At 45.9% G+C, this 27,850-nt stretch overlaps 1 protein-coding gene across 3 annotated transcripts in view; it reads right to left on the reverse strand.

Moving 5' to 3' along the window:
* The window catches only part of ahr2 (aryl hydrocarbon receptor 2), a 155,549-nt gene that overhangs the window by 10,559 nt on the left and 117,140 nt on the right, over positions 1–27,850 (reverse strand). For all 3 annotated transcript variants that reach the window (XM_072578370.1, XM_072578369.1, XM_072578371.1), the window contains 7 exons: positions 27,058–27,173; positions 16,627–16,716; positions 8,943–9,066; positions 7,247–7,377; positions 6,372–6,574; positions 5,093–5,202; positions 1,061–1,202 (listed from right to left, as the gene is read on the reverse strand). In XM_072578370.1, the coding sequence (XP_072434471.1) occupies positions 1,061–1,202; positions 5,093–5,202; positions 6,372–6,574; positions 7,247–7,377; positions 8,943–9,066; positions 16,627–16,716; positions 27,058–27,173 (916 nt within the window). The remainder of the gene's footprint in view (positions 1–1,060; positions 1,203–5,092; positions 5,203–6,371; positions 6,575–7,246; positions 7,378–8,942; positions 9,067–16,626; positions 16,717–27,057; positions 27,174–27,850) is intronic.

The following is a 27,850-nucleotide window of genomic DNA, read 5'->3' on the forward strand; positions in this document are numbered from 1 at the left end:
AAATTCTAACCTCAGGCATAAATGAGAGCGCCATAATCCTGACACTGCCGCCCGTTAGGACTGGACTCTCCATCCAGAGAGAAGGGGAAGCTTCCTAGCCTCCTGCTTCTGACACCTAATCACCATGCAGTCAGCCACAGGAGATGCTTAGGACAGTAGCTGTCAATGGGTCTTCAGAATCTTATATGCGCTCTGCAAAATCCAGGGCAATGAGGGAAGGGAGCTGGTCAAGTAAACAAGCTGGCCAGCAGTCTACTTTTTCTACACCTGAGAATTCACCACCCCTTTGCTCATTGGTGATAACACAGAGGTAACACAACCTCTGTGGGCAGCACAGTGGTTAGCACTGCTGCCTCTCAGCGCCTGAGACCCAGGTTCAATTCCCGCCTCAGGCGACTGACTGTGTGGAGTTTGCACATTCTCCCCGTGTCTGTGTGGGTTTCCTCCGGGTGCTCCGGTTTCCTCCCACAGTCCAAAGATGTGCAGGTCAGGTAAATTGGCCATGCTAAATTGCCCGTAGTGTTAGGTAAGGGGTAAATGTAGGGGTATGGGTGGGTTGCGCTTCGGCGGGGCGGTATGGACTTGTTGGGCCGAAGGGCCTGTTTCCACACTGTAAGTAATCTAATCTAATCCAAACAACCACTCCTGACCTCTACTCAAACAGCCCAGTTTTTGCTCCCAAACCCAACAGCCCAACCACCCCCACTAGGAAGCTAATGGGTGGCACCAAAGACCACTCACAATCCAGCCACACCTCTCTGCTGCAGGGGCCTTAGATAGGAGTGATTTCTTTTGTAGGACAGGCCACGTACACTTAGACAGGTACATGGATGGGACAGCTATGGACCAAACGTAGGCAAATGGGACGAGTTTCATTGTGAAAACCAGACGCCATGGTCTAGTTGAGCTGAAGGGCCTGTTTCCATGCTGTCAACCTTATAATTCTATTGTCAGAGCCTCTAAACCAGTGCACTTGCACGCACACACACAGACACACAGACAATCAAAGTGAGATGCCAGACCAAGAATCACGTTGACATTCTGTGAACTGTGCACTTACGTCAAAGGCTTCTGCTTGCAAATGATGGAGTCAGGCCGTCCACCTCGATAGACCAAACGGGCACTGGCCTGGACCCAAACCCAACTGTTATGTTTGGTCAGCAATCTGAACACTGTCATTCCACTCTCGCCAGTTTTAATCACTGAAACATAAACATGATGGATTAAAAAGCAGGAAGTGAAAGAGGCAACTTACCCATTCAAATTACTTCTTCCACTGACCAAATAATGGAAAGCGTAGCCTTTTCGGCCCAGTATTGGTCACACAAAAGTGACTGAGACCCTAGAGTATTCAGACTCCCTCTACCAAGTGCCCTCGCAGTTGACTGACACTTTACAAGTTACAAAAGTGAGCTCTGGAACTCAACAGCATGGACTAGGGTGCTTCACATAATCATGGCACTGCTGGGGGGTTATCCCATAGATTAACCTGTTCCTTTGTTTCATATAATGCCTTCGAATGGATCGCATTTTGTCTCATTGACCATTCTGGTTACCTGTATGTCTGCAATCTACCAACAGTCTCACTCGCATAGTGTTCTGTATCTTTCCGGAATCGAGTAATAATAGTACATTTGTTTGAAACTTAGAAATCTATATGATTGCCAGTTTAATTAGAAAATGTGAAAAAGAATGCCTTGAAGACTGGGTTGATCACCATCTCACATGCTAGTATTGTCTGCAATTCCATCAAACATGGCTCAGGGATGGACAGCACTGGCAGCTTAATGTTCCAGGATACAAATGCTACAGGAAGGATAGAAAGGGAGGCAAGAGAGGAGGGGGAGTGGGGTTTTTGATAAGGGATAGCATTACAGCTGTGCTGAGGGAGGATATTCCTGGAAATACATCCAGGGAAGTTATTTGGGTGGAACTGAGAAATAAGAAAGGGAATGATCACCTTATTGGGATTGTATTATAGACCCCCCAATAGTCAGCGGGAAATTGAGAAACAAATTTGTAAGAAGATCTCAGCTATCTGTAAGAATAACAGGGTACTTATGGTAGGGGATTTTAACTCCAAACTTATACTGGGACTGCCGTAGTGTTAAGGGTTTTGATGGAGAGGAATTTGTTAAATGTGTAGAAGAAAATTTTCTGAGTCAGGATGTGGATGTACCTACTAGAGAAGGTGCAAAACTTGACCGACACTTGGGAAATAAGGCAGGGCAGGTGACTGAGGTGTCAGTGAGGGAGCACTTTGGGGCCAGCGATCATAATTCTATTAGACTTAAAATAGTGATGGAAAGGGATAGACCAGATCTAAAAGTTGAAGTTCTAACTTGGAGAAAGGCCAATTTTAATGGTATTAGGCAAGAACTTTCAAAAGCAGATGTTCGCAGGTAAAGGGCCAGCTGGAAAATGGGAAGCCTTCAGAAATGAGATAACAAGAATCCAGAGAAAGTATATTCCTGTTAGGGTGAAAGGGAAGACTGGTAGGTGTAGGGAATGCTGGATGACTAAAGAAATTGAGGGTTTGGTTAAGAAAAAGAAGGAAGCATATGTCAGGTATAGACAGGATAGATTGAGTGAATCCTTAGAAGAGTATAAAGGCAGTGGGAGTATACTTAAGAGGGAAATCAGGAGGGCAAAAAGGGGACATGAAATAGCTTTGGCAAATAGAATTAAGGAGAATCCAAAGGGTTTTACAAATACATTGAGGACAAAAGGGTAACGAGGGAGAGAATAGGGCCCCTCAACGATCAGCAAGACGGCCTCTGTGCGGAGCCACAGAAAGTGGGGGAGATACTAAATGAGTATTTTGCATCGGTATTTACTGTGGAAAAGGATATGGAAGATATAGACTGTAGGGAAATAGATGGTGACATCTTGCAAAGTGTCCAGATTACAGAGCAGGAAGTGCTGGATGTCTTGAAACAGTAAAAGGTGGATAAATCCCCAGGACCTGATCAGGTGCACCAGAAAACTCTGTGGGAAGCTAGAGAAGTGATTGCTGGGCCTCTTGCTGAGATATTTGTATCATCGATAGTCACAGGTGAGGTGCCGGAAGACCGGAGGTTGGCTAATGTGGTGCCACTGTTTAAGGAGGGTGGTAAGGACAAGCCAGGAAACTATAGACCAGTGAGCCTGACGTGGGTGGTGGGCAAGTTGTTGGAGGGAATCCTGAGGTACAGGACAAACATGTATTTGGAAAGGCAAGGACTGATTAGGGATAGTCAACATAGCTTTGTGCATGGGACATCATGTCTCACAAACGTGATTGAGTTTTTTGAAGAAGTGACAAAGAGGATTGATGAGGGCAGAGCAGTAGATGTGATCTTTGGACTTCAGTAAGGCATTCAATAAGGTTCCCCATGGGAGACTGGTGAGCAAGGTTAGATCTCACAGAAAACAGGGAGAACTAGCCATTTGGATACAGAACTGGCTCAAAGATAGAAGACAGAGGGTGGTGGTGGAGGGTTGTTTTTCAGACTGGAGGCCTGTGACCAGTGGAGTGTCACAAGGATCGGTGCTGGGCCCTCTACTTTTCATCATTTATATAAATGATTTGGATGTGAGCATAAGAGGTACAGTTAGTAAGTTTGCAGAGGACACCAAAATTGGAGGTGTAGTGGACAGCGAAGAGGGTTACCTCAGATTACAACAGGATCTGGACCAGATGGGCCAATGGGCTGAGAAGTGGCAGATGGAGTTTAATTCAGATAAATGCGAGGTGCTGCATTTTGGGAAAGCCAATCTTAGCAGGACTTATACAATTAACGGTAAGGTCCGAGGGAGTGTTGCTGAACAAAGAGACCTTGGAGTGCAGGTTCATAGCTCCTTGAAAGTGGATTCGCAGGTAGATAGGATAGTGAAGAAGGTGTTTGGTATGCTTTCTTTTATTGGTCAGAGTATTGAGTACAGGAGTTGGAAGGTCATGTTGCGGCTGTACAGGTTAGGCCACTGTTGGACTATTGCAAGCAATTCTGGTCTCCTTCCTATCGGAAAGATGTTGTGAAACTTGAAAGTGTTCAGAAAAGATTTACAAGGATGTTGCCAGAGTTGGACGGTTTGAGCTATAGGGAGAGGCTGAACAGGCTGGGGCTGTTTTCCCTGGAGCATCAGAGGCTGAGGGGTGACCCTACACAGGTTTACAAAATGAGGGGCATGGATAGGATAAATAGGCAAAGTCTTTTCCCTGGGGTGGGGCATAGGTTTCGGGTGAGAGGGGAAAGATATAAAAGAGACCTAAGGAGCAACTTTTTCATGCAGAGGGTGGTATGTGTATGGAATGAGCTGCCAGAGGAAGTGGTGGAGGCTGGTACAATTGCAACATTTAAAAGGCATCTGGATGAGTATATGAATAGGAAGGGTTTGGAGGGGTATGGGCCAGGTGCTGGCAGGTGGGACTAGTTTGGGTTGGGATATCTGGTCGGCATGGACGGGTTGGACCGAGGGGTCTGTTTCCATGCTGTACATCTCTATGACTCTGAGTTCTGGTATTAGACGTTCTACTGCTGTAGTTGTTTAAGGTGTGTGTCGTAAAATGTGTATTCTGCAAACACATAGCTTTGTGCTTCACTGGACAGATCCCTCCCTCTTGTGGAAAGATGATACTACGACAGGAGTAATGTACTCTTGGGCCCCATGACATCTTCTGTGAATCCAAATACATTAATTGGCAAGAGGACTCGGACAATATTACCCAGTAGGATGCCATTAATTGCTAATGTAAATGACTATTGCAGCCTTATCTTCTTCTCATTCTTCACGTTATACTTAGTTTTGTCAAACCCATGCTTGGTATCATCCAATTTACAGATGATCATAACACCATGGAATCTTTACAGTGTGGAAGCAGGACATTCAGCCCACTGAGTCCAAACTGACCCTCCAAAGAGCATCCCAACCCTAACTCTATAACCCTGTATTTCCCATGACTAATCCACCCAGCCTGCATATCCCTCTTCTCTATGGACTATTTGGCATGGCCAATCCGCCGAAAGATAGCTTGCCTGGTTTCTGGACTCAAATGGTCAAAGAACACATCGCTTCTCAGTGTAACTGAAAGGTGTCCTTTGGCTATACTCACTTCTCACGTGATTATCAGCACAGTACATCATATCAGCAGCATGGATGAACTGATAGCCTGTGCCTCGCATGCACAGCTCTGCTTCTGTGTAACCCAGCACAAACTTGCCCCTGTAAACAGTAGAACAACAGCACTCCATAAGTGAACAATACCAGATAGTGAGAACACCACACCTTGGACCATCTCGAAGGTGAGTGAGGTCCAAATTCAGCACCTGCCCCACACTCCATCACCCCCACTCCAGCCAAGAGCTGGATTAAATGACCTGCCCTCTCTAGAAACAGGGTGTTCAAATCTGCAGTCTGTACTCCATTCGGGTGTTGTGTGAACCCAAATAGTTCCCTGGGGTTTGTAGGGCAAAGCCAGGATTAACACTCCCTTGTCCTGAAAGAGCAACCGTTTCTGGCTGCGCTCTTGTTTAGCTATCAGTTGAGAGAGCTCCTGATACACTCTGTGAAGGCTCATGTAGTGGGCTACAGTGCACCACACCGCACTACTATGGGTCAACGCGTATCGGAGAGGAGAGAAACTAAGAAGGACTTTCTAATTGACTGACGCCACGTAAATAAACCCATGGGTTTAATTCATAGTATGTGGGCATTGTTGGCTAGGTCAGCATTTATGGCCCATCCCTAATAGCCCTCGAGAAGGTAGCTGTGAGAGCTCTTCTTGAATATAATGGTGGGTCTCATTGTTTCAATTCATCTTCCTGCCTTCTTTGAGCTCAGGGATAACATGCTTCCACTCTGATTTAATGGTCTCCAGGTTGGCTGGCAGTCCAACATACCATCGCAGACGTAGGACAGCTAGCTCTTGAAGGGTTGGGTCAAAGAATTGATTGGATACACTCCCTCAGATGCTCCCATCATCTGCCCATCACATTCCCAGCTACCTTCCCCACCCCCCTCCCATTTCTCTCTCAGGCCCCCTTGGGCCACAAGCCTCATTCCTGATGAAGGGCTTATGCCCGAGGCGTCGATTCTCCTGCTCCTCAGATGCTCCCTAACCTGCTGTGCTTTTCCAGCACGTGCCCTTCGACTCCCTCAGATGCCTTAACGATTTCAGAGAGCGGTTAAGGGTCAACCACATGACTGAGGGTTCGAGAGCGACACATTGGTCAGACTGGGTAAGGATATTAGTGACTGTCCAGTCGATTGATGGTCACCATCACCGACTGCTTTCCCCAATTCCCCACCAGCACCTCAGTTTGTTTGACACACTCTCAATTACTGTTCACATCTACAGTCCCACTCACACCGCCATGCCCCACACAACGTACTTGGTGTCACATGCCATCGGCGTGAAGTCCAGCTTGTGCTTAGTCTGGAAGATGAGCGTCTTGGTGCGCACCTCCAGGATGGACGGAGGCTGGAGAGGTGTTGCCATGGCGAATAGAGCCAGTTGAGGGGGGATGGGAGTACCGTCGTCCGCTTTCTTATACTGCCCATGTAGGAACTTCAGCCGGCCCTGAAAGTTCAGCGTCTGCGACAAAATACAGAATCAATGAATGAAAACGACACAATGTACTGGTTCCAGCCCAGGGCCACAATCTCCTGTGCTCAAAACCCAGGAGAGTGGCTTATCCAACAGACCAGTCCACCTGAAGGCAGCATGCCAACATAGAGGCCTGATTATACACTGCATCATATGGCATTTCATCATTTCCATTACATACCCTCACACATAACCAAATGGTCACTGCTTGACCTCATTTTTCCCTCCTGTTAGCTTGGTCATCTGATCTAATATCTCCCAGTGCGGCTCAGCGTCACACTTGGTTTTACACCACTCCTGTGAACACCTTAGACTGTTTCGTTAACAGTAAAGGCGCCATATAAGTTGTTGTGGTCCAGATGCAAAGTCCAAGGTGGACTGACCTGAACACCAATTTCCGTCCTGATGGGTTGAGTAACAGGAGCAGCAACACCCATCACATAGCCCTGTCAGTATAGGAACGTGGAGGAGAGAAACACGACGTCCTAACTATCAAACCCAGATGGGATGCCAATCGTAGACTCTCCGGGTCCCGAGCTTAGCATTCAACAAACTCACTAAGCAAGCCTCCCGACAGGGAGTGCTCTTTGCACAAAGGGTCAACTCAGTTCTAAGCATAATGTATGGGGGCAGGAACGGAGCCAAGACTGTACTCTTTACCAGAAAGCCAGAAGAGTTGTCCAACAGGCATCGGAAGCGACAGATAAAGTTTCTCTCCATGAAAGAGGAATTCTCAGGTGGCAAATCAAAAGTCATGACCCTGGAGCAAAGGCTGTGGTTCTCTGGAATACCTGGGTAGTCAAACAAAAAGAGGAGGTTTTAGAAAGTAAAACACAAAGATGGGTGATCGGAATTTAAAAAAAAAATGAATTGGGAAATTGTTACAGCACATTCACACAGTCATGCCCGAAGTGGCCCTCCAAAATCAGCAATGAACCTAATGCACTATACAGTCCAATCACAATTCTTTGGTTGGCACGGTGGCTCAGTGGTTAGCACTGCTGCCTCACAGCGCCAGGGACCCGGGTTCAATTCCTGCCTTGGGCAACTGTCTGAGGGCAACTGTCTGAGTGGAGTCTGCACTTTGTCACAGTGCCTGCATGGGTTTCCTATGGGTTTTCCGGTTTCCTCCCACAGTCCAAAGGTGGGCAGGTCAGTTGAGTTGGCCATGCTAAATTGCCCAGAGTGTTAGATGCATTAGTCAGGGGTAAATATCAGATCAGGGAATAAGCCTGGATGGGTCACTCTTCGGAGGATCGGTATGGACATGTTGGGCTGAAGGGCCTGTTTCCAGGGAATCTAATCTAATCTAACCCGAGGCTGTAAAACTGCATGGTCAATCAGCCGCGATTTACAGGAGGCCTTCTTGCAAAACAAAAACCTTCGAATGTTCAAGCTGAGCATCCAGTGATGTCCTTTAAAGGTGCCGCTGCAAACCCTTCCCGCACAAATTAATCCAGAGTTTCCTGAGCAGTGTTGAAGATGAAGCAGAGCTGAAAAATGTGTTGCTGGAAAAGCGCAGCAGGTCAGGCAGCATCAAAGGAGCAGGAGAATTGACGTTTCGGGCATAAGCCCTTCTTTCGGGCATATGCCCGAAACATTGATTCTCCTGCTCCTTGGATGTTGCCTGACCTGCTGCGCTTTTCCAGCAACACATTTTTCAGCTCTGGTCTCCAGCATCTGAAGTCCTCACTTTCTCAGAGTCAAACATGAAGCACTCTTGGTCCAACTTGCACATTTTTCTTTGTGGGAATGGCTGTTCTTCTGAGAACGTGTGGCAGAAGCAAGGTCCACTGTGGCTTTCCAAAGGGAACCGATAAGCAGACGGAGCAAAGTAAATTGGTAGGACTGCACAGAAGGAGGGGAGCGGGACAAGTTGTTCTTATAGAGGGCCAGCACAGATATGACGGGCTGAGTTTACCACTTCGGTGCTGTAACCATTCGGTAAAACAGAGTCCCCACAGTGTGGAAACAGGCCCTTTGGCCTAAAGTCCACACCAACCCTGCAAAAGAGTAACCCAGCCAGACCCATTTCCCTCAGTCTAATGCAGCAAACACAATGGGCAATTTAGCACATCTAATTCACCTGACCTGCACATCTTTGGACTGTGGGAGGAAACCCACGCAGACACTGGGAGAATGGTGCAAACTCCACACAGCCAGTCGCCCGAGGCTGGAACCGAACCTGGAACCCTGGTGCTGTGAGGCAGCAGTGCTAACCACTGAGCCACCGTGCTGCCCCGTCCATCAAGCGTATTTTCTTTACATTTCCCAGCATCTTTGACTTGACTCAAAGGAATATCTGCAGCTAACTGTAGGGCTTTGATATCAATCGGCGAATTACTCGATAACTCACCATCTGCTCGGGGGTCGGATTCCTGACAGGCAGGTGGATTCAGGGCCCAGTGTAACTGCTGTCGGAACATTGCTCGGTCATCCGTGTGGATCAACTCAAAGACACTCTGGTGTACCACATCCGACTGCAAAAGAACAGAAGAGTCAATCAACTGGGCAGACAGCACCCAACCGAGAATAAAGGACCCCTGCCAAAACCAAAATTCCATAAATTCTCAGCGTGCCTGCCAGCGAACGATCAAAGCCAGGATAGAAATACAAAGGGAAACTGGAAAAACTGGAAATCCAAACGTTAAGACAACAGCCGCTGGAACTATACAGTGGATTCATCAGAAAGGGGAGGGGGGGTGGGGGGCAGGGAGATTCGAGGCATGTTGTACATATAAGAAAGGAAAGATAAACAAAAGAAAAAAAAGATTAATTCCCTCCCCCCTCGCCAAAACCAATGATTTACTTTTACGTAGTTTATGCACACCAAACTCCCACAAGGTGCTGACAACCAGGCCATCCGTGTTTTAGTGATGCTGTCAATTTGAGAGATTAATGTCAGCTGTGATACTGGGGAGTAATTGTGCACCCCCCCCCGCCCGCCTCGAAACAGTACCTTGGAATCTTTCCACCTGAAAGGTCTGTTCGCTTATTGAATTAATGTTGTGTCTGAAATGAGAAGGGGGAGTGGGGGGGAAATGTGCACTGGAAAAAGGGGGAGTGTGAGCATGTAAAAGGGAAGGAAGGGGGCGAGAAAGGAGGTGGGGGTGGGGAAGGGGGGGCGACAAAGGGAGTGGGGGTGGGGAAGGGGGGGGGCGAGAAAGGGGGGTGAGGGTGGGGAAGGGGTGGTGACAAAGGGAGTGGGGGGTGGGGAAAGGAGGGCAACAAAGGGAGTGGGGGTGGGGAAGTGGGGGGCAAGAAAGGGGGTGAGGGTGGGGAAGGGGTGGTGACAAAGGGAGTGGGGGTGGGGAAAGGAGGGCAACAAAGGGGGTGGGGGTGGGGAAGTGGGGGGCGAGAAAGGAGGTGGGGGTGGGGAAGGGGGGGGCGACAAAGGGAGTGGGGGTGGGGAACAAGAAAGGGGGTGAGGGTGGGGAAGGGGTGGTGACAAAGGGAGTGGGGGGTGGGGAAAGGAGGGCAACAAAGGGGGTGGGGATGGGGAAGGAGGGGCGAGAAAGATTATGAGAGAAAAAAACATCGATAAACTAAAAACAAGAAAAAGGGGTACAGTTAGGCAAAATTGAAGTGAGGGTGCAAGGTTGAGAGAACTCTCAACATTGTATTCCCTTCCTACTCTGTCCCACATGGAGTGTCCTCTACACCTCTCTGCATGAGGTGAGTCTCTTTGGGACTCAGTGTGAGTGCTTGTCCCTCACGTGGAACCCTGGTTATGCTGAGGAGTTATGTTGAGGGAATTCTGGGTGGGAATACGAAGCGCAGACTCCAATCCTGACTGATCCTGCATCCACTAAATCGAACAGAGGGGACTGGATTTGGATCTGTCAGGTACCTGCAATGTTATTCCAGACCCACGTCTTCATGCATGACTACCTCCTCACTGCCAAGTGACCACCAGCCCAAACAGCATGGCTTAATAATTCACCATGATTTTTTAAAAAATCCCTTTTCATGGGCACTCATTCACAGTGACACACCACCAGTCAGTGCCTGCTGAGTTGAAAATGCCCAATCTATCCCATTCTGGCGTGGTCGAATGCGTGCTAAGTGAGACTAAGAGCATTCACTAGCACAAGGGCAGTAGATCGAGGGGTGAGGGAATGGAGTGTGGGATGCAGCAGTCAAAAGTTGCCTCTCACATGGAGATGGAGCCAAGGCACTTTTAGAGAACTCCAAGGCAGGCCGAACAGGGAAGCCAAGAACTCTCTGAACTCTCACTCCACATTTTTCGCAATTTACCTGACGAAGCTGGACGTAACCCAGTGAGAGAAAAGCTTTTGAAGACCAAATCAAAAGGTCAAGCAACACACTGTGATGCTCCATTGGCAGAGGCCCTCAGGCATGTTATTGAAGCAGCAGTTTCTGATTTACATTTATCGAAGTGCACTCAAAGCTCTTCATAACCTTGGTGACTCTTTAATGATGGAAATGTCCCTGAAGCAGCAGGGAATGGGAAATGATCCAAGTGGCTTTTCTGCAAAGATAACACAGAACTCTGCACCATTCAAGGAGAGCTGAACTCCAAGCATACATCTTTACTTTGCATGCATTGATTTTTGATTTAAAAAGGGTAGCTATCAGTTTCCTCTAGCCCCATCATTTCTGCTGAGCATGCTGCCAGTTATGATATTGGAATACCCTCAGCAAGGCTGCAGAGGTTTATTCTGAGGATGGGGATGGCCGTTTTCAAATTATCTCCTTCCTTCAAGAGTCTCTTTCCAGCTGACATCACATCAACAGGAGGGCTGCCTCCAAGTTTCAGGAAACATCACTCTCAATGGAGCACTGTTTCCACTCCCCCAGACACCCATCCACCAGACAGAGCACTGCATCCACCCCTCAGGCAGTCAGAGCTCCATATTCACCTCCCACTCCCCCCTTCCAGTATGGAACTGAACTCCCAAATACAATGGCTGAGACATGACAACACAAAAAAAACAAGTTGGCCTGTAGAGATCACTTGGAGGTAAAAACAATGACTGCAGATGCTGAAAATCAAATACTGGATTAGTGGTGCTGGAAGAGCACAGCAGTTCAGGCAGCATCCAACGAGCAGCGAAATCAACGTTTCGGGCAAAAGCCCCTCATCAGGAATAAAGACAGTGAGCCTGAAGCATGGAGAGATAAGCTAGAGGAGGGTGGGGGTGGGGAGAGAGTAGCATAGAGTACAATGGGTGAGTGGGGGAGGAGATGAAGGTGATAGGTCAAGGAGGAGAGGGTGGAGTGGATAGGTGGAAAAGGAGATAGGCAGGTCGGACAAGTCAAGGAGACAGTAACTGAGCTGGAAGTTTGAAACTAGGATGAGGTGGGGGAAGGGGAAATGAGGAAGCTGTTGAAGTCCACATTGATGCCCTGGGGTTGAAGTGTTCCGAGGCGGAAGATGAGGCGTTCTTCCTCCAGGCGTCGGGTGGTGAGGGAGCGGCGGTGAAGGAGGCCCAGGACCTCCATGTCCTCGGCAGAGTGGGAGGGGGAGTTGAAATGTTGGGCCACGGGGCGGTTTGGTTGATTGGTGCGGGTGTCTCGGAGATGTTCCCGAAAGCGCTCTGCTAGGAGGCGCCCAGTCTCCCCAATGTAGAGGAGACCACATCGGGAGCAACGGATACAATAAATGATATTGGTGGATGTGCAGGTGAAACTTTGATGGATGTGGAAGGCTCCTTTAGGGCCTTGGATAGAGGTGAGGGCACAGGTTTTACAGTTCCTGCGGTGGCAGGGGAAAGTGCCAGAATGGGAGGGTGGGTCGTAGGGGTGTGTGGACCTGACCAGGTAGTCACGGAGGGAACGGTCTTTGCGGAAGGCGGAAAGGGGTGGGGAGGGAAATATATCCCTGGTGGTGGGGTCTTTTTGGAGGTGGCGGAAATGTCGGTGGATGATTTGGTTGATGCGAAGGTTTGTAGGGTGGAAGGTGAGCACCAGGGGCGTTCTGTCCTTGTTACGGTTGGAGGGGTGGGGTCTGAGGGCGGAGGTGTGGGATGTGGACGAGATGCGTTGGAGGGCATCTTTAACCACGTGGGAAGGGAAATTGCGGTCTCTAAAGAAGGAGGCCATCTGGTGTGTCCTATGGTGGAACTTGTCCTCCTGGGAGCAGATACGGCGAAGGTGGAGAAATTGGGAATACGGGATGGCATTTTTGCAAGAGATAGGGTGGGAAGAGGTGTAATCCAAGTAGGTATGGGAGTCAGCGGGTTTGTAAAAAATGTCAGTGTCAAGTCGGTCGTCACTAATGGAGATGGAGAGGTCCAGGAAGGGGAGCGAGGTGTCAGAGATAGTCCAGGTAAATTTAAGGTCAGGGTGGAATGTGTTGGTGAAGTTGATGAATTGCTCAACCTCCTCACGGGAGCACGAGGTGGCGCCAATGCAGTCATCAATGTAGCGGAGGAAGAGGTGGGGAGTGGTGCCGGTGTAATTACGGAAGATCAACTGTTCTACATAGCCAACAAAGAGACAGGCATAGCTGGGGCCCATAGGTGTGCCCATGGCTATCCCTTTGGTCTGGAGGAAGTGGGAGGATTCAAAGGAGAAATGCCTCTGACAACCCACGTTTTTTTTCATCGGTGCCTCAGTGCACTGAAAGAAAAGTTGATGCCCAGTTGCCAAAACCACAAAGCTTCCTAAATATAAACTTTGCAGAATGGGAAACAGCAAACCCTGTGCTTGCGTCACACTGAAGGTAAACAAGGACACAGGCTGTGTTCCCCTCTAATGGCCCTCTGAAATTCAACTTCTCAACTCAAAGACCTCTCCTTTACAAACTCTGCATCACAAAACAAATAAGCTCACAACTCCCAGCATTACTAACACTAAACAATTAGTTGCAGTTCATTTAATGTCAAAATTCAAACATTTTTGTGCACAATTTATGGCAACAGTTTTCAGTTTCTCCTCTATTACTTAAAGGTACAATTTCTTTCCTAGAAACTTCGGAATCTTACACTTTTCAAATGTACAGGAGAAAATATTTGTTATATTACTCCAGCCAGACATAGCACATGTTAGACATGGAGTAGAGCTCCCTGTTTAACACCACTCTTCCAATCAGATCCATTTGGTTTACCACAGGTTTTAAAGTGTATCTAACACCCTCCAAACATCAAACAGAGCTTCTTCCAACTAGAAGGTAAGTCACAATCAGTACAGCTCCTTCTGTGTTCTCCTTCCTATATTTGGCTTCCTGCAGTCTCTTCAATTGGATGCTAACTTGTGCTGAATTATGGATTGTTCAGTCCTATAGACTTGGTAATGGGAATTAATGTAGATTGCCCTTTAAGTCAAAAGTATTTCATTCCATCAATCTATGCCAGATTTGGTCACTGCAGTCACGGGGCCAGGGTCCCTCAAGTTTACTGACACTTAAATGACCATACCATCCTCTTCAAGGGCTCTCCTCCATAGTCCATTAAGCTCTACATGGCTTCCTCCTCTCTATCCAATTGTAACCATGGCATCACTGGCAATGACTTCTCTTCCAGGACAGTGACCTCCAACAGCTCCCAGAAATTGGTCCTCGGCTTCATCTGTTTCCAGCTTCTCTCTCCCCCTCGAAGTGCAGGGTGAGTTCGGTCACGCAGTGGTCACTGCCTCCACTCGGGGTTCCTTCACCTTAAGCTCCTGAATCAAGTCTGCCTCGTTACACATCACCAAATACAGATTGATCTGTTCCCTTGTGGACCCTACCAAAAGCTGCTCCAAAAAAAACACATTTTACAGAAACACCACAAATTCTATTTCTCGAGATCCACTGCCAATCTGATTTTCCCTGTCTACCTGCATGTTGAAGTCCCCAGAGATTATTATAATAGTGCCTCAAATGCATGCCTTTCCAATTTCCTAGTTTATTTTCTTCCCCATATGCTGACTACTGCTAGGAGGCCTGAACACAACTCCCATCAGGGCCTTTTTTCCTTTACAGTTCCTCCACCCTACCCAGACAGATTCAACATCTTGCAACTCTATTTTTTTTTCCTGATTTCATTTCATTTCTTATTAACAAAGAAACCATGCTCCCTGTGCCTGTCCTTTCAAACGCAGTTCCATTCTTGGATCTTTAGTACCCAGCCTTGATCCCCTTGCAGTCATGTCTCTGTGACACCCACAACACCATACCTGCCAACTTCCCACATTTCATGCACAAGTTCCCCAAGATCCCTTTGTGTTCCAGCTTTCTGCAGTTTCTCTCCAGTTAGATAATATTTTGTTCATTTGCTGTCTTTTCCAAAATGAACAACTTCACATTTTTCCATTTGCCAACTTTTTGCCTGTTTACTTCATCTATCAATCTATCTCTGTAAGCTCATGGTATCTCTCTGACAACTTGCCTATCCATTTACTTTTGTGTTGTCTGCAAATTTGGCTATAGAACTTTCACTTCCTTCCTCCAAGTCATTTAATTTATAAACAGTTGAGGTCCCAGCACTGATCCCTGGGGGACCCCAATGATCACAGGTCACCAACTTGAAAAACAACCCATTATTCAGACTCACTGTTTGCTGCCCATTAGCCAATTCTCTATCCATGCCAAGGTACCTCACAATGAAAATTACCTCCATCACCTTGGTCTCTTATGTTATGACAACTTTTTGAGAGGTTCCTTTTTGAATGTCTTCTGGAAGTCCAAATACAATACATCTACTGATTCCCCTTTATCCACTCTAGGTGAGACTTACTCAAAAAAAACTCTAATAAATTTGTCTGACATGATTTCCCTTTCACAAAAGCCATGCTGACTGTGTTTGATTAGATTATGATTTTCCAAATGTTCTGTGATTACTTTCTTAATTCTAATACAATTCTAACAATGGATGTTAGACCATTTGGCCAATAGTTAGCCATTTTTATTTTGCCTCCCTCCCTATTCTTTAGTATTAACAGGATGTTCACTATAAAGACTGAAGCAAAATGCCTGTTTAGCTCTTCTGTTATTTCCTTGTCCCCTAAAACTGTGTCTCCAAAGAAGAATCCCCAAATTCCTCAATTCTTTGATACCCAAAAATCTGTCTTCAATATACTCAACGATTGGCCATCCACAGCTCCCCAGTGTTGAGAATTCCAAACACCCTCAACCTTTTAAAATGAAAAAACTCCTCCACACCACAGTCCAAAATGGCCACCCCTTTACCCTGACACTGTGACTCTGTGTTTTTCTACATGTTCTGACTCAGGGAAATGCACTTTCAAGGCCTTTAAGAATTTTACATGTTTCAACTAGATCATCATTAATTCTTCCAAACTCCAAGGATTTATAAAGAATATCTGTCGCCTATTTTAGGGATTTAGACATAGCAGATTACAAATCTTTCACAGCAAGCCTGTTGTTTAGATTGAAGCTCATAAAGGACATTTCTTTTGATACGCCAGTTTTAGATGAGTTTTTAACATTTTTCATTTAACACATCTCATTTCAAAGACTGACCTAAATGTTGAAAATTCTGTTCATCGGATAGATAACAGCAACTTACATTTATATAGCACTTTCAGCACAGTAATACATCTCAAAGCATTTCAAAGTGTATTATCAAACAGAATTTAGTACTGAGCCACATCGGGAGATATTAGGTCAGATGATCAAAAACTAAGTCAAAAGAAAGTGAGTTGTAAGAATTGTCTAAAGAGGAGGAAAGAGAGGCAGAAAGGTGAAGTGATGGAAATCTAGAGCTTACAGCCCAGACAGATAAAGGGACAGTCATTGATGGTGGAGGGTTGTGGTACAAGAGCACAGAATAGTAAAGCATTTCTAAAACTAAAATCGACAAGAAAGATAGTAAGAACAAAAATACACTAAAGGAAAATCAACATCTGAAAAACAGCTCATATTGTCAGACAGTCTCTTCATCTAGTTTTGAAGAAGAATGAGGGGGTTTTCATAAAGCCCTGTCCAATTGGCTGATTTGAGCATTTATAACCAGAGACAATGATAGTCAGTCAATCTGTTAATCCCATTGGACTGCCCAGCCCCACAAACAGTATGATCTTGACCACGGCTGTTTCGGTTGCACAATTTTTTCAACGTAAGATCTCAGACTCACCTGGTGAAAGCCAAGATAGTCCTGGATGGTAGGCGACGCGTAGAAGACATATCCTTCAGCAGTGATGACCAGAATAAATCCATTCAGAGCCTTTCAAAATAGGGCAAAGGAATATAAGTTGCAGCGATAGACAACACTGAAAGCAACAACTTGACACCTGAAGCTCAGGAAACTATCAACTGCTGAGTTCAACTGATGTGGATCACAATGATCCAAACCTACAGTTAATTGCATTTATGACAATCCCAATTTGAATGCATGGAAAATATCTTTAGAACACACCAACTCAAGTTATTTTATTTGTAATAAAGAAGCGCTTTCCAAAAATTATTTTTGGGTGATTTTATTCAAATTTTCAACAATAAAACTATCAGTGTCTGGTACAGAACATCACTCTAATTTTGTCAGTCCACCAGCATTGGATATTGCTGTCTCAGGCCAGTGTCACTTGGTTAAATGTAAAGTAGAGCTGTGTAGATAATTGTTAATCAACATATCCACATGCATTACAACACACCTCTGGAGCAGGTGGGACTTCAGCCCAGGCCTTCCAGTCCAGAGGAAAAGACACTTCCACCGTGCCACAAGAGTCCAGCTAAAGCAGTGTGCGTTATCTCCCAGCAAGTGTGTAACACAGCTCACCTGAAGATGGGTTCCTCCCATACTGCAATATCATGACCACTACAGCCATATTTATGACCTCTCCAACAGAGACACTGAATGGCAGAGCAACTTTGGTGGGCCGAATGGCCTGCTCCTGGTTTTAATGCTGCTATGACAGACCATCTTTTGGCAGCAATTTAATGCCAACCTGTGACCAGGCATTTTCTAACCAGGACACCAACAGGAACAGTTTGAGACAGTGCAAATCATTTCAATTCAGCCAATAACTAAACAGCAGAGAGAGAAACAGAAGATCAAAAAAAGGAAAAATAAAACTACACAAGGCAGGATTGAAAGCATGGTGGCTAACAACCATTCCAGATTCATAAGATGCCTTGCCAGACAGAAAAGAATTGGTTTTGGTCTCTGCCTGATCTTTCATATCAGGGTTTAATTTTTAGTTTTGAAGATTAGTAACTGAATTTAGTGCGACTCACAGTTGCCTCTGGTTCTCATCGATGCAAAAGCACATCCATTTATGGTCAGACATGTGCATACCAAGCCATGGGAATGGAATAAAGTGGGACATTGTAATAAGGATGCTATCCTCTGGCAGCACTGTGTTCAGAATATGAAATTAAAGCAGCACTCTGATGTCCTTCCTTGTGCCAACGTTTTCAGACAGCTCAGCTGATCCACCATTACTGCCAAAAGATGGCCTGTCATAACAGCATTAAAAAAAACAGGAGCAGGTCATTCAGCCCATCAAAGCTGATCTGCCATTCAATCTGATCTGATCTGATCATGGCTTTGACTCCACTTCCTTGACCTCCCTATAACTGATGATTTGCCTGTCAATCAAAAAGAAAAATCAGCCTTCATTATTATTTATTTAGCAAATGCAAATGCCCAGAACTACGCAACAACGGCCTCATTTGCCGACTGTAAGGTGATTAGACTGCCATTTAATCCCATCCCTCGGAAAGGATACTCATTATTTGGGATGCTCCTCAAATGCATAAGGCATTAGTACTGAGGGCCTAGCAGTGGAGGTAGGCCGCGCAGGAACCCTGGCTTGTCCCACATCTGTTTAGTGAGAAGCACTCTCAAGAGTGGCATTTCAAAGTGTGCCATTGATCAGGCAGCCTTTGTCACTAGGAACATGTTGGTAACTTCCGCTGGTTCTCAATCCTTGATCCAAAGACTATCTGCTGGTGCTTCTTGGTCAGGAAGGGTGCATCAAATGGGATGACGAAATTGGAGGTGACCAACAGGTAGATTCAACGTAGAGGGGAAGTGAGGTGCAACATTGGATGTATTCAATCCATTAGCGGCTTTTCATCAGTCGACTGATGGGTGCCAGAACGATATTTATGGGGATAGCAATCCAGGGGAGAGCGGCTGAGGGGAAGGTTCCAGTTATAATGCTTATTGTTGCATTCAACTGAGAGTCATCACAATGCCTGCCTTTGTTCAGTACCTTACTGTGGACTATAACAGGACACATGCTGAGGTCTGGAGCCTTTGTTGCCCCATTTAACCAGTGAACTTGGTTTGTATGTTATTTCTGGCTTTGACTTTGCTGCTTTCTTCAGATATTCCAGGAAGGACAAAATCCGCTTCCAAGAAAGTTGGATCAGGATTACGATTTAGACCCCGGCCATAGCCCTGCAGCCGTACAGTTCATTTCAACCATCAGCACTGTGAGGGGTGGAATACAGGATAAGAAGTATTCAATAACCCAGCTTCTATTGCTCCCTGTGGATGGGAACTCCAAAGAGTGACTCACATCAGAAAAAGAGAAATTCCTGCTCACCTCAATCCCCAGTGGGAAACCCCTTTTCTTTAACCTGTGCCCCTTATTTCCAGACTCCCCCGAGAGAGGAAATGTCCTCTCTATATCCAGCTTGTCAAACCCCCTCAGGATCTTATATTTTTCTGAGATATTCTCTCAGGTTTCTAAGGTTCAATGGGTTTCAGGCACAATATACTCAACTTTTCTTGGTAACCCCTCCAAACCAGGAAGCAACCTCATGGACCTTCCCTGCCTATCACCCATCCCCCACCGGACTGGCCACTGCAGCTAACGGCAGAGGAGTGCAATGGTTGGCATCTGTAATTAAAGTTAGAAATGGCAGCAAAATGCCAATGTTAAATCACAGTGCCCAGCTGGTGACGATAACCTCAGCTGACATGTAAATGCCTCCACTTTCTATGCATGGCAGCGAGACAGAATCTATGTTTTTTTGCCAACTTCTCTTTGTTCCCTGACTAACCGCATAGAGTAATCCCGTTGCATGTTCCCCCCCCCCGAAATACTACATTCTATCAAGCACAATGCATTCCAGTAGCACCTCCCCCCTCACTCCACCCAGTATAATATCATTAGTGCCGATAAACATCCCCTCACAATTAATGACTGCTTTGTTCTAACACTGCTCCAATATGGGAAAAGGTTGCCAACAAATAATGTAAATACAGCCCCAAGTCACGCAAGGGAACCTTTTCCTTCCAAACAATGTGCTCTCAGCTCTCTAAAACAGTCTAAGTAAAGGGAGGCACCATTAAACCTTCAATCACTGCCAAGATAATTAGACCTTCTTGACCCAGTCTATTGTTGACCCATTAAAAAAAAGCTCAGGTTCCACACTTTGCAGGATGCATTAAACACTAACGGTGCTCAATGTTGATAAGGATCCCACAAAAATCAGATACAGGGATCTCTCACCCTTGACAGCATTCTCTAATAGTGGAGTGCGCTAGTCCCTGATCGTGGTAGTTTGGGCAGTTACACTTGTTACAAGAGCCTGTGGCTAACTATTTGAATATAAATACAGAACATTTGACATTTTCTTCTTTTATTCATTTATTGGATGGGAGAGATACTGGGAAGGCCAGAATTTATTACCCATGCCGAGTCTCCCTCGAGAAGCTGAGGGAATACAATAAAAGTGGTTTGCTGGGTCACTTCAGAGGGCAGTCGAGAGTTGACCACGTTATTGTGTAGGTGCATGTTCATAGGCAGCATGACACGGACAACATCCAGGCTAAGGCTGATAAGCGACCTTAAAAAGTCCATGAGGTTGCTTCCTGGATTGGAGGGCTTGCCAAGAAAGGTTGAGCATATTGTGCCTGAAACCCACTGGACCTTAGGAATGTGACAAGTAACATTACAGCCACACAACTGACAGTCAAGCTCCAACAACAGAGAATCTAACCACCTCCACTTGATGTTCAATGAACATTACCAGTACTGAACGTCCCCTCTATTAACATCCTGGAGTCACCATTGATCAGAAACTCAACTGGTCTCACCATATAAAAACTTGGGGTGCAAGAGCAGGTCAGAAGCTAGGAATTCTGTGGTGAGTTAGCCCTTGTCTCCTCAATGTTGATCCACTATCTACAAGGCACAAGTCAGGTGTGATAGGATATTCTCCACTTGCCTGGGTGGGTGACACCATCCAGGATAAAGCAGCCTTCTTGATTGGCACCACATCCAATACATTCTCTTCTCCATCATCATGTATCTATGAGACACACTGGAGCAAAACACTAATGTTGTCTGTCAGCACCTTCCAAACCTACAACATCTACTACCTCGAAGGACAAGGGGAAGCAGATAAATGGGAACACCAACAACCTGCAAAGTCCTCTCCAAGCCATTAACCATCCTGACTTGTGCAGGTCATTGGTTAGGCCACTGTTGGAATATTGCGTGCAATTCTGCTCTCTTTACTATCGGAAAGATGTTATGAAACTTGACAGGGTTCAGAAAAGATTTACAACGATGTTGCCAGGGTTGGACGGTTTGAGCTACAGGGAGCGGTTGACTAGGCCGGGGCTGTTTTCCCTGGAGCGTCGGAGGCTGAGGGGTGACCTTAAAGAGGTTTACAAAATTATGAGGGGCATGGATAGGATAAATAGACAAAGTCTTTTCCCTGGGGTGGGGAGTCCAGAACTAGAGGGCATAGGTTTAGGGTGAGAGGGGAAAGATATAAAAGAGACCAAAGGGGCAACTTTTTTCATACAGATGGTGGTTCATGTATGGAATGAGCTGCCAAAGGAAGTGGTGGGGGCTAGTACAATTACAACATTTAAGAGGCATTTGGATGGGTATATGAATAGGAAGGGTTTGGAGGGATATGGTAGGTGGGCCTAGATTGGGTTGGGATATCTGGCTGGCATGGATGGGTTGGACCAAAGGGTCTGTTTCCATGCTATACATCTCTATGACTCAATGACTATATCACTGTTCCTTCACCTGTTACTTGATCAACACCCCAGAAATCCTTTCCTAACCACAGTTTCTCTACAATCCAATGACTGCAGTGAGTTCAAGGGAGCAGCTCACTACACACCACCTTCCCCAGGTCATTCAGGGACAGGAAATAAATGCAACATCCATGTTCTTTAAACAAATAAATTAGAAAGAAAATGGTAACCATGGAGATTAACTCAGCTATTTAAACATGAAGAATTCGACTACCTGCAAAGAGGAGAAGTTGAAGTTCATTCAGGAAGAAATGAGCACTGTTCCCAACGCATTCAGGATACCAAACAAACAAAAACCTCAAAGAACTGTTGGAAATCAGTATCAAAATCAAAAGTTGCTGGAAAAGCTCAGCAGGTCTGGCAGCATGTGTGGAGAGAAATCGAGTTAACATTGTGTCCAGTGACCCTTCTCCTTCACCATAACCCTGGCTCTGAAGGAGCATCACTGGACTCAAAATTTTAACTCTGCTTTCTCTCCACGCATGCTGCCAGACCTGCTGAGTTTCTCTAGCAACTTCTGCCTTTGATACATTCAGGATACTGCCTGCAGCCATCAGCACATGTACAAAAGACCTCTGTGTCACTGGGTTTGCTTTAATCTAGATTCTGATGCAAATTTATGCTGATACCCCAAATGAAACTGGATTAAGTCTGTTTTGATTACCCTTGTTTTATAGGTATAGGAATGCATTTTGTGCTGCATTGCCATGACTGCTGTCCCATCCTAACTGAATGATACATTTATTTCTCTGTTTGCATCTAATGATTCCCTAATGCGACTTTTATCAGGGTAACAGCTAGTGGATAAGAGTTGACTCCATTCAGATTTGTACTTTAAACAGCTTTAATGGTCACCCCTGTTAACAACAGTAAAGCCCCCTGAGCAGAGCTGGTAAGATTTTTTTGGCATGGGCATGTGGTATGCCATCTAGTGGTGACGATGGCCACAAACACAGCTATTAAAGAATATTTCAAGTACGCAACAATATACAGTATTGAGCTGTCATAACATTACAATGTACACAGTAGCACAGCGTAATAAGTAATGCAGAAGCCTGGACTAGTGATCCAGGAACAGCAGCAGTTTGAATCCCACCTTGGCAGGTCCAGGGAACACAAACACAATTAAATACATTGGAAATGAAAAGCTTGTATCACAACAGTGACCATGAATTTAGCAGGTTCTTGTGAAAATGCACAGGGTTCACAGACATCCATTAGGGAAGGAAAGCGGATGTCCTTGCCCAGTCTGGCCCCATGCCAGCTGCCTGCTGAAATGCTCCAGTGAGCCAGCCAGTCAGTCATTCTCACCAGCTCGTGTGAACTTCATGGCCAGAAATTCTGGCCTTACCAATGGGGGCCACACTGGTAATGGAAGGTGGACGTCAATGTCTAGGTCAGCATTTGTTCCCCATTAAGAATCACCCACTAGAATGATACCAGGAATGACGGATTTTATATACAATGAAAGAAAGATTAGAGACATTGGCCTGAGTCTCCTTGGAGCAGAGAAGATTAAGAAGTGACCTTTTTGGTGTGTTCAAAATTATGGACCTTTTTGACAGAGTGAGGAAGATATTCTGTTTCCATGTCAGTAATGAGGGGTAATGACTTCAAGATCGTTAGCAAGAGAGCTAGGAGTGAAATGAGGAGAAAATTCTGTACTCAGTTGTTAGGATTTGCAGTGTGCTGTCTGGGAGAGTGGTGGAGGTGCATTCCATCGGACAGTTCAAAAGATAATTGGAGATATGATTTGAAAGCAATGAAGTTAAAGGGCTATGGAGATAGAACTGGTGAATGGGGCTAGCTGGCTAGCTCTTCTATCCTGTACAAGTCCATGATTCATTGCCATGGGTCTGCAGTAATGTGTAGGCCAGACTGAATAAGGACAGGATAGGTGGGTCTGGGTGGGATGGTCTTCAGAGGGTCGGTTTGGGCTGAATGGTCTACTTCCACACTGTAGTGATTCTATGACTCAATGAGTCTACAGTTCTAACAATTTTTTTTGGAATGCGGAATGTAAATTAGCTGATTATTATCTGCAAACTCAGCTCAGCACCAAGCCAATCGTGACTAAAGAATTTCCAAGCTTTATACTAAAGAGAGGGAGTTGGGAAAGAGAAACGACCCGAAAATTCCTCTTAGCAACATGAACTTATAGAAGTGGTGGTGGGGGGTGGGGGGGGGGGGGGGGGGAAGAAGTGCTTTGGAAACAGCACAGCACTGAATAATTCCCAAGGGTTGGCAAGGAAAATTCAAGTTGGCATCACAAATCAGTACTGAAATGGCCTGAGCACCATTTTCCCTTGTCAAAGGGACAATGAAACAGCACAATGGGATGGGAGAGATATCAAGGCTACCCCAGGCATGCTGGTCACATCAAATGACCAGCTGCATGCTGGGAATGTTAGCCATGGTTCCGAGAGTCCCATTCTCACCTCTTAACTCAGAAGGCTGGGATTTCAAATCTCACTCTAGAGACTGGAACACAAACAAACAAAAATCTACACTGACATTCTAGTGCAGTACCAGGGAAGAGCTGCAGCATTGGGGGCACCACCTCTCAGGGGAAAAAAAATTACACGGAGAGCTCCCCATAAAATGGAAAGATCCCAAGGTGCTGTTTCACAGGCGTTCTCCCCAGTGACATGGCCAATATTTGTCCTACTGTCATCATCAGCAAAAACAGACGGTTTGGTCATTGTTACATTACTCACAGAAAGTGCTGGAGAAACTCAGCAGATCTGATTAGAGAAAGAAATATAGTTCAAATTTTGACTTAGATGATAACGCTCAGGTTCATCGTATTGAGATGTCTACTCTATTTCTCTCTACAGATGCTGCCTGACCCACTGAGTTTCTCCACCACTGCCCACATTTCAGATTTCCAGGATCCGCAAGTGGTTTATTTTTATTGTTACATTGCTGTTTGTGGGAGATTGCTGTGCACAGATTAGATGCTGCTCCTTTAACAATATGACAGCGACTTTGCTTCATTGCTGTACAGCCAATTCTCCCCAGAGGTCATGACAGGCACTGGACAAGAGCGCCCCCTTCTTTCTACCCAATGATAACTAACATACAGGGCTCATCAGTAGGCAGCAGTGTCTAGATCAGAGTTATTTTCTGCAAGGGCACCCATCAACGTACGCAAGGCCAGTGCTGAAAATGGAGGGTCGAGGTCACCTCATCAGATACCTATTCCATTTTCAGACACTACACCGTCATCCATCCCTTCCACCCTTCAGGACGGCCATTGAGAGCCTCAGGGAGCTCTCAGATACCTTGCCAATCTCCTCACAGGATTCCCTCCCTATAGTCTTTAATTAGAGAAGTTGCCCACCTCTGGAGAGTTCAGCCACCCATGATAACAGCCCTCTTTTTGTTTACCTCCCCCTTCCCCTTCTTACCTCACTTCCTCATTCACATCAACATCCCCACTGCCGTTCATGCTCTGGCCTGCTTTGGGTATCTCATTTATCATGCTACTTTGTATGGGTTTGCTTCCAGTCCCTTTACAAGTTTTATTACTGACAAAGCTATTCCACCACAGGTTTGACACCCTCCCCATCGTTATTTGCCTTATCTAGTCTAACCCCATACCATTTGGCCCTGGAAGAACTGCTCCCAAAACCTTACTCATCAATATTGCCCAAATGCCACTCTTCTGATCTCCAGGTGGCACTGTTAGGCCCACCTTTTCCCTAACAAATAGCTCACGGATTCAAAAGACAGACCAGCCACAAAAGTATTGTGGCTACAAGAGCAGGTCAGAGGCTAGAAATCCTGCACTTCCTCAGCGCCTGTCCACCATCTACTAGGCACAAGGTAGGAGTGTCCACAAATGTCTGGACACATCCATCACCAACAACAGTCACAATGCTTGACACCATCCAGGACGAAGCAGCCCAATTGATTGGCGCTCATCCACCATGTTTAATATTCACTCACGTCAGCAATGACACACAATAACAGTACTATATACCATTTACATGACGTGGGAAAATAACTTACCAAAGGCCTCAACAGCAACTTGCAAACCTACAATGACTGCCCCCTAGAGAACAGGGGTTGTAGATGCTTGGGAACACCACTACCTGCAAGTTCCCCTCTAAGTCTCTCACCATCCCGATTTGGAAACATATGTTTGGAAACATCAGATGAATATCCTGGAACTCCTTTCCTGAACAGCAGTGTGTACATATATCTCCACGACATGGACTGTGACGGCTCAAGGTGGCAACTCACCAAGTTCTCAAGGCCAACTAAGAATTGGTGTAACTGCTAATCCTGTGCAAAATCCTTACTTCATGAAGAAATAAAAATAAAATCCCTCAACTCCAATAAACCTGTTGTTAATCACCACTACCCCAGTACAGCTCCCATTTCGAATGCAACACAGAATGCATTTAGGGAATGATCAGCCTGGTCATCATCTGCAGATGCCTTACAGACAAACACCATGACAAAGACATGGCACAACCTAACTCACTGGCCACGCCACTGTAGATAAAAGTGTCTCTGAACTGACAGCCAGACTTCTCTGACCATTGGAATCCACGACAGCCCATAAACTGACAGGCACACTCAGACAACAACTCACCAGGACAAAATATCCAATACCCTTCACGTGCAGGACAAACATAATTTACAAGATTCCATGCAGAGACTGCACGAGATGTTACATAGGTCAAACAGGCAGACAGCTAGCATCTACGAACACAAACTAGCCACTAAACACCACGACCAGCGAACCATGCAGTCGTACACACAGACGACAAGGACCACAAATTCGACTGGGACAACACAACGAACACAGGACAAGCTAAACAGAGCACAGCCATAGTGTGTCTGGAAGCATGGCACTCAGCCACAGACTCCATCAACAAACACGCAGACCTTGACCCAATGTACCCGGCCACTACAACAAACAGCCAGAAGCAGCAGGAACGGAACCAAATAAATTCCAGAAAACTCATTATAGCAGCGTTTCACAGGAGGCTCCAAAGCACTGAAGTCACCTGGACAGGGGATGAAACGTCTGTAAATCAACTTCCCAGCTCGGCGAACATACCCACAACTACGACAAGGTAGGAGTGTCCACAAATGCCTAGACACATCCATCACCAACAACAGTCACAATGCTTGACACCATCCAGGACAAAGCAGCCCAATTGGTCGTCATCATCAAAATCAGATCTTAAAATCAAAATCCTGCAACACTCTTCCTAACAGTGCGATTTGCATTCCAAGGAGTACAGTGGTTTAAAAAGGCAGCTGACTGCCACTTTCTCAAGGGATTTTCAATGAGCAATAAATACTAGCTCAGATTGCCTAACTATCTGAAAAGCCCAATCCTTCCAGTACTTCAGACTGTCCTAAAAGGTTAGGCTCTTCTCCAGCTTCAGATTCTATAGAAGTCCCTAATGTTCCTCAACACACTGCACTGGGAAGGATGCCCTGGGCAATGGAATCAAGGGATCATAAACAGTTTTCAAAATAATTCAACTGCCCAGTGGTGCTCCATCTTTCTTGTATTATATTTCTCCTCACCTCGAGCAATAGATCTCCCTCGGAGATGATTGGCTGACCATTTTGCTGTCCATTCCCTTGAAAGTGCGCTGAGGGCTTGTCCGTCACCCAGCCTGCCCTGCTCTTCTTGATGCTGGCTGTAAGGAATACAAACAAAGGGACACTTTAGAAAAGAAACAGGTTTATGAAACAATGCGCAGCTCGCTTTTCAGAGAGAAAACAATTAGCGCCAGACAAGAAATTACTCATGAAAGGTGGCTTTTCCTCATTAAACATGAGTTTATTCTGAGCAGCCAGATTAATAAACATGAACTGTCAGCAAAGTGAGAGGCTGGAGATCAGAGTCGAGAGTGTGGAGCAGGTCAGGCAGCATCCGAGGAGCAGGAGAGTCGATGCTTCGGGCATAAGCCTCATTCCTGATAAAGGGCTTATGCCCGAAATGTCAATTTTCCTGCTCCTTGGATGCTGCCTGACCTGCTGTGCTTTTCCAGCACCACACTCTCGACTCTCAACTGGCAGCACATTCAGGTCAACAGTCCATTTATACACTTCCCAGGCCCGTCTGTCCTTTCACTAAAACTTATGCTTCATTCACAAGTCTAACAATTTACAGAAAGTCTCTAACATTCACAATTCACTTAATGTTTTAAAGGTTTGAATTTCCCACAGCAAATTGAAACAGCTATTCCGAAATCCCTGAGGTTTACAAGGGTCAGATGCACTGTCACCTCATCAGGAGATGAAGTAAACTCAATGGTTGCATTTCTAAAATACTTCTCCGTTTGCAGGGTTTAATAATGGGAGCAGACTTACT

This window comes from Chiloscyllium punctatum, chromosome 10 (genome assembly GCF_047496795.1).
Source record: "Chiloscyllium punctatum isolate Juve2018m chromosome 10, sChiPun1.3, whole genome shotgun sequence".
Taxonomy (NCBI): domain Eukaryota; kingdom Metazoa; phylum Chordata; class Chondrichthyes; order Orectolobiformes; family Hemiscylliidae; genus Chiloscyllium; species Chiloscyllium punctatum.